Raw genomic sequence first — 7,448 nt, 5'->3', positions numbered from 1 at the left:
TGTCCAAAGCCTTATCTTCCACCTACACCTTACCAGAACCCAACGCAGAAAGGTACCGGTGCAGAACCGGTTACATTGGTGCCGTGGCCCTGATCAACGTGGATCATTGTGAATCGCCGTTGATCAACACCAGCTTGGTCACCAGGTGGCCAGTCCTGACTTTGGAAATCTTATCACACAACTAGCCAACCAGATAGGACAGTCTATATCATCTCAAATTAGGATGGAAGGTGAGAAGAAGGAGGACAGGCTCAGAGCTCCAGTGCAGGCCAGACATTCACTGACACACCCTCCCTTAATTTATCCGGTATGAACTTGGTCATGCAGTCTGACGTGAGAGAGCCTCCATGTTTCAGAGGGGATGGGTCTGACAAGTACTCAGTACATGAATGGGAGGAACTCATGGACGTCTCCCTGAGAAAGAGGGGCTTGCCGGTCATAGAACAGTCACAGGAGATCATGTCCAAGCTTATGGGGAGCGCTAGAGACATCATAAAGATAACACTCAGCAGCAATACATCTCTGAAACCTCACGAGAACCCCAAAGTAATAATAGATATACTGAAACAACATTTCAGTGAGTTGACATATTCATCCATGCCTCTTGATGATTTTTACAACACTTTGCCAGTACTAGGAGAAAATGCACTGGAGTACTGGATCCGGTTGAACAAGGCAGTATATGTGGCCGACGAGTGTTTGAGGAGGCAGGGTCGGAGCACCGAGGACTCCAGCCGAGAGGTAATGATGATGTTTTTCGAAACACTGCCGAAATCCTTCTCTTTCTGCGGTTTTAAAGTTTAAAAAAGCCGATAGGTGGACAGCAGCTGAGATACAAGAACGTCTAGACGAGTATCAGTCTGAAATGAAAGCCCAAATGTTGACCAGGTCAAAGCACCCTGCTGCTGTGAGACGGGTGGTCACACATGTACTTGAAGATGAAGTGACATCTTGTCCAGTGTCTCCTAACCAGAGTGAGGTAATTGTCACACCCTCTAATCAAACTGAAGGAAACTGCATGCAAACCTTGATAAGCTTACTTGATCGCAGAACACTCAGACAACAGTAAGACCGCAGCACCCACCTAACCAAGGGTACTCTTACAGGAAATATTGCAAGGTGTGTAACGGTTCAAACCACTCTACACTTGCTCACTGTAGAAGGGAGGGTCTGTGTTGGTCATTATTTGAGTCAGGTCACTGGAAGAAAAACTGTCCGAAGTCTGAGCCTAGATACAGTGAGGAGGACACACGAGCAACCAATGGAGCGGAGCCGTTAAACTAGCGGGCCCGCATTTGGAGGGGGGGATATGCGGGTGAAGAGAAACAAACTCTCGAGTGTGATGAAGATTTAGAACGACGATATGTGAACGCATGTAGTACAGCACCAAAAGGGGTTTGGATCATAGCGCAGAATATACAGAGTAGCGCCATTTGATGAACTGTTTTATGCCCCAGTCACTGTAAATAACCAGTTCCAATTGAAAGGGATGCTTGACACTGGCTCCATAGCCTGTTCTTTAAGCGAAGCAGCAGAACAAAGAATGCTGGCGGAAAATATTAGTCTAGAGAAGAAACCACTATCAGAGCCAGTCATTCTCGTTGGTTTAGGGGGGGAAACAAAATGCATGTATGAAGTTGACCTTGATGTGTATGGGATTAGTTGTTTAGTCCCTGTGCTCATAGTCCCAGGTCAGCATGATGATCTCATCCTCGGTACAAACTTGATAAAACACCTTATGCATCAAATGAAGGGTACTGACGAGTACTGGAGCCTCATATCAGAATGTGCTTCGCAGCCATCATCTGCAGGTGAATACTTTTTGAACATGATGACTAACCTGACATGTTGGCAGAGTGAAGAAATGCCCAGAAAAATAGGGACAGTCAAACTCAACCAGGCTGTCACACTCCTCGCTAAACAAGAGCAGCTAGTGTGGGGAGGCTTCCCAACAGCGTGCCAATGTCTCCAGGGAGCAGCACCATGCCATGAAATATCATGGTGGGTCGAGTCATCACACCCCTGTGGGGCGACAGGTGGGTGCCCATGAAAGTCACTAACCTATCGGACAAACTCTAAAGACAAATTGAAAGCTGGCTGATGTGTCTCCCTGTCTGGCTGTGGAGGACTTCAAGCAGCCCATTACAACCGACTCCGTGGATTTGAAGCAGAAACTGCTTGATGTAGGGTTGGGATGGAGATTGACATCAAACCCTGTAAAACCAGTCAAGCATCAAGAGAGGAATTAGTTCAGTTACTTCTTAACTACAATGATCTGTTCTCCAAGAGCGCACTGCATCGTGCAAAGCCAAGGGCTTTGAGTATTGCATTCGACTCACAGATGACAGACCATTTCGCCTACCATATCGGAGGGTTCCGCCTGCCCATTACCAGAAACTACGACAAGTGTTGACGGAAATGGAGGAACAGGAAATAATCAGGAAATATGTTTGCGAATATGCTTACCCTCTAGTAATGGTGTGGAAGAAAGATGGTGGGCTTCGTATATGTACAGTTTTCAGATGGCTAAATGCAAGGACACACAAAGATGCACATCCACTTCCACACCAATCTGACTGTCTTGAAGCTCTAGGGGGCTACACCTACTTCAGTACGATGGACTTGACATCAGGCTTTTACAACATACCTATGTGTGAGGAGGACAAAAAGTATACAGCCTTCACTACCCCACTGGGTCTGCATGAATACAATCGAATGCCGCAGGGCCTATGCAATAGTCCAGCTTCATTTATGAGGATGATGCTTAGCATTTTTGGAGACCTAAACTTCAGTAGCCTGCTGTGTTACCTAGACGACCTCTTGGTGTTTGCACCAAGCGAAAGACAAGCCTTGGATAGATTGGAGCTGGTGTTCCAGAGACTGAGACAGCACAACCTGAAACTGAGTCCAAAGAAATGCAATTTCTTGCGGACGTCTATGAAAGTTTTGGGTCATGTCATTAATGGTGACGGGGTGGCTGTGGACCAAACCAAGGTGGATGTGATATCCAAAATGACAAAGTCGGATCTAATGGAGGAAGATGGGTGCACTCCTTCATTCCAAGTCATGTTAGGTCGCGTTCCGAGACTCCCTGTTGATATAATGTTCAAGCAAGTTTTGAGGGATCCTGTGCTTGTTGACTATAGTAGCTATGTCAAAACACTGAAGTCCCATCTCCATGAAGCAGTGAGCATCACTCAACAGCATACAGTTAAAGAACAACAGAAACAGGCCAAACATTATGACAGAAAAGTCAGAAGCACTCACCTGAACAAAGGAGACAGAGTGCTTCTCGCTAAAAAAAGGAGAAAGGGGAAAAGAGAACTTGCCGACAAGTGGGAAGCTAAGGTGTACACGGTCATTGACAGAAACTTACACACACACATATATAAGGTGGTGGATGATAAAGGAAACACCAAGGTGGTACATCGGAACCTTCTTCTAGACATCAGCTTTCTGCCGGTAGAAACACCTAAGGATGATTCACGTGAATCTCAATCAGATGGAGCTGTAGATCCAGAGTATGAGGGTCAGTCAATGGACCTTTCAGGCTTTGATGAAGAGGAAAGCTCTGGAGATATGACCAGTTCATGGATAAACTGTGGAGTAGATGACCCCGCAAATCAGGACTTTTCGGAGAGACAGGAGACAGTCAGAGATGAGATGGAGCAAGAACAGTCAGCGTACAGCTGCAGGGACAATCCAAATCAAGACCGTCAAGCTCAGTTATCTCTCAATAATGAGACTGCTGTTAGCATTCCTGACTATGACAGGGTAGCTGTAGTCCCTGACACAGAACCTTCAGGTATTCCTGACTCAATTGCACCCACTGATTTAGCAAGTGACCAAGACTTACAAAGACCGGGTTCACGTGATTCGCAAGATGTGGTCAGAACACGCACTGGCAGGGTAGTGAAATCTGTAAGTCGTCTTATTGAGACAATGGCTCAGAGACCATTCACTATGGAGGGCTTAGCCACCAAACTAGGAAAGTAGTCCCAGTCTCTTCCAACTCTGTTTTAAAAAAAGGTTTTCTTTATTTCTTCTGTTGTTCTAAGGAATATTCATGGATATGTAAAGCCATCTAAGTGATGTCGTTCTGCCCCTGAACAGGCAGTTAACCCACTGTTCCTAGGCCGTCATTGAAAATAAGAATTTGTTCTTAACTGACTTGCCTAGTTAAACAAAGGTTTTTAAAAAATGGTGTCAAGGGATAATATAATGTGAGGACGAGGGTTGTATGATGTACTTGGTAGCGTACTTGTCCAGGAGATTCCTCTGAATCTGCCTGCAGATAGCTTGTATAGCAGAGGACAAAGATGAAATCTTGGAGTTCACTTGTGCCAGTAGTGACTCAGTAGAGTTTGTTATCCCTTGAGTTCCATATCTTGATTGATATGCATTCAGGATTTTGGTGAAATTCAGGAGGGGTGAAACACAAACACAGTTGTAAAATATAATTGATGTATTTCACCGAAAATCCCTCATTTTGTGTTTTGTGAGACATAGGTTCCGCTTTGCAGACTACTTTATGGGGAAAATATGTAACTATTACAATTTTTACTTTTAAAACCCATACAAATTCAAGGATGTTTTCAGACCAGGAAATACCAAAACTGATGATGTTGGTATGTTTTTAGGTCTATAATTATCGCTCCTTGACCTTTCACAGGTGTTCAGAATTAAAATGATTAGGATCAATTGGTCCATAAATATTTCTAGTTTGTGGGCACTCCTAGATCATTCAGTCATGTCTCTCCTTTGGCAATGTGCAATTCTTTTGGCTGTCGTAGCAGCAAGCGCTGCCAATGAAGGTACGTCTAATAATGAACGCATAATATGATTATGTAGCGCTGATACCATGTTAACTTGAATAGGCTACTTATCTCATGCTGGCCGCCTAACAGACTAGCCAAGTTGTGGTGTTGGCTCTTGAGATGTGAATGATGACATTATCAAATTTATATTTTTAGATTTTAATGTGGATTGTGAGAAACACTCCATTAAAGTGACATGGAAGGTCAGTCCAGAGTTGGTTGAACATGCTGCCCGTCTTTTCCTTGGACACTGTGTTCCGTCCACATTTTCTGTTCTTCCCACGGGAGAAGGGATGGCGACATTCCACTACAACCTCAATGGCTGTGCCATCAAGAAACGGGTAACTCTTGTCTAACTCTTGACCCAATGTATGCCATTTTGGATCCTGCGACGAATAATGCTTCTCCTTCTATTCCCCAGGTGACTGGCAAAAAACACATCTATTCAACCAGCCTGACTTACAGACCTAACCGAAAGCCCAAACCTGCTGCTATTAGTCACCATATTAAGTGTGTTTACATAAGGTAACCATCTATGCCAGGGGTACTCAACTCTTACCCTAAGAGGTCTGGCCCCTGCTGTCTTTCGGTTCTACTTTATCATTAATTGCACACACCTGGTGTCCCAGGTCTAAATCAGTCCCTAATTAGAGGGGAAAGATTTTTTTTTAAATGCAGTGGAACTGAGTTGAGTTTTAGGGCTCTATTGGGTGTAGTGTACTCTAGCTATGGTGTTGGAATCAAATCTTCCTAAGCCTTTGCCACCTTCATTATTAAACTAAACATTCCCCCTTGTATGTAGACCTGAGGGATGGATTCCCCCATTCCTTATCCCTGCCTATGGTAGTGCTGAGGGTCATGGAGGATTGGTTTTCCACATGGCACTCCTCAATGGTGAGTGACTCATACAACATCAATTAGTGTAAGAATATGTTCAGTCAACTTAACTGGTAAAGAAATTCCTAGCAGAGGACACTGCCCAAAGCTAGTTGAAACCTGTGGCTGTACAGTACGTATGAGCATTGTGCCCCTTCCCCTCTCTGTTGCATGTAGAAGACCTTACTGGTCTGGCTAAGAGCAGCCTGTTTCCCCTGGGCTCTTTCATCCCCATCTGGGCAGCAGTGGATCAGAAGGACCATCAGCCCTTGCTGCTGCTCTTGGAGGAGTGTGTGGCGGCCACAACACCAGAACTGCAGTCTGCGAGCCTGGTGTACCCCATCATCACCAACAAGGGGTATGTACCAGACCTGGCTATGGCCATGTAGGGTGCACGTTTTGGTTTTTGACTGCCTAGCGCTAAAGTATTGAATACATTTTAAAGTTAGCTTATTTGCTGGATGGAAGTTCTGTTTGTCTGCTCATTGCACAATGCATTTTCAGTTGCCTTGCAGATGGGAAGACTGGGAACTCCAGGTTCCTGCCTAGGTACCACTCGTCTGCTATTCTGCTTTACCTGCAGTCCTTCAAGTTTGCCTTAGGCGAGGAAGTGAGTGGACCACAAGTTCTCGGTATGACTGGGTTGTTTTCATACTGTAGCTCTTGACTGTTCTCTTATTTCACCCCAGGTGTATATTCATTGTAAGCTTGTTGCATGGGACCCTGAGGTTTTTGATATAGAAAAGAAGGCCTGCCACTACATTAAAGAGACTGGAGAGTAAGTATTGGTCACATAACGACCATAATGACGTTAGTGCCAATGCAACAGCCAACTTTTTTTATTCATAGATGGGAGCTGCTGGACGACCCGTCTCAAAGTGACCTCTGCAAGTGCTGTGACTCGAGTTGCAAGCCTCGGTTGAAGAGGGGTGTGGATTCAGGTATTTTGAGGCACTTCATTTCAAGCCTGACTAAACTGTAGTTCCATATTCATTTGAGCTGATCACTCTTGAGTTCTGATGGGACTGCAGCTTGAAGTAATTTATATATATATTTTTCTCAGAACCCCAGGGCCTGGTTCAAAACTCTGTTCTTGGACCGCTCACAATAGTGGAAAACTCTGAAACCCGGATCCCCAGTGAATTTGTAAAATATCCTACTGTAGAACAAGGTTGGTGATTTTGGCATTGAAGACTATAGTTTACACTTGGCTTTTAATTGTATCAGCTTTGATGCCAAATGAACTTGAACCTGTAACCTACTCATCTGTCATTGTGTTCTGTATTCAGTTGACTGGTCGGTGTAATGGTCTGGAACACTTTGCTTGTCAGGTGTGTGTGCTGGTTATTTTACTGTAAAATCCCCCAACGGCAATGAGATGCATGTTACTAACAATTCTTCAACCTGTTACAGGGATGGCTGTCTTTTCTGTCTCTACAGCCATCTAATTGTAGGTGGCCTGAAGGGTGCATCACTTTCTACTATCCCCAGTATGGATATGAAGTCCTTTGACTTGAGCATGTTTCAATAAAATGACTACTTTACAATGGTGTTTGTTTCTAATGGTTGTCAAAATGCTATGATCCTGATGAGATGTACCCTAAATCCAGTAGTGCGGAGCCGGTATCTACACAAAATAGCCAAGAGGTGACCATCTGGTTGTAAGATACTTTTTCAGCAGTAGCCCACCCCAAGATGAAATTGACAAGCCAAGTTTAGGGATTGTAGGTGGCTGATGGCCATGCTTAGGTAACA

General features: G+C 44.6%; 1 protein-coding gene across 1 annotated transcript; it reads left to right on the top strand.

Moving 5' to 3' along the window:
• The first annotated feature begins 4,657 nt into the window (after positions 1-4,657).
• Positions 4,658-7,237, top strand: LOC124009205. The gene is made up of 11 exons (XM_046320765.1): positions 4,658-4,814; positions 4,974-5,158; positions 5,239-5,342; positions 5,620-5,711; positions 5,871-6,051; positions 6,198-6,303; positions 6,383-6,471; positions 6,543-6,634; positions 6,757-6,864; positions 6,983-7,024; positions 7,107-7,237. The coding sequence occupies exons 1-10, from the start codon at positions 4,688-4,690 to the stop codon at positions 6,997-6,999; spliced, it is 1,101 nt and encodes a 366-aa protein (XP_046176721.1). The 5' UTR covers positions 4,658-4,687; the 3' UTR covers positions 7,000-7,024; positions 7,107-7,237.
• Positions 7,238-7,448: the final 211 nt, after the last annotated feature.

The sequence above is a fragment of the Oncorhynchus gorbuscha genome, linkage group LG22 (genome assembly GCF_021184085.1).
Source record: "Oncorhynchus gorbuscha isolate QuinsamMale2020 ecotype Even-year linkage group LG22, OgorEven_v1.0, whole genome shotgun sequence".
NCBI classification, from domain to species: domain Eukaryota; kingdom Metazoa; phylum Chordata; class Actinopteri; order Salmoniformes; family Salmonidae; genus Oncorhynchus; species Oncorhynchus gorbuscha.
This window is presented reverse-complemented; position numbering and strand designations above follow the sequence as displayed.

Excerpts from the sequence above, each read along its gene's own strand:
- LOC124009205 (XM_046320765.1), top strand. The coding sequence starts at position 4,688 with ATGATTAGGATCAATTGGTCCATAAATATTTCTAGTTTGTGGGCACTC. Across the intron at positions 5,712-5,870 it reads CCACATGGCACTCCTCAATG|AAGACCTTACTGGTCTGGCT; the intron begins GTGAGTGACTCA and ends TGTTGCATGTAG. Across the intron at positions 6,304-6,382 it reads AGTTTGCCTTAGGCGAGGAA|GTGTATATTCATTGTAAGCT; the intron begins GTGAGTGGACCA and ends ATTTCACCCCAG.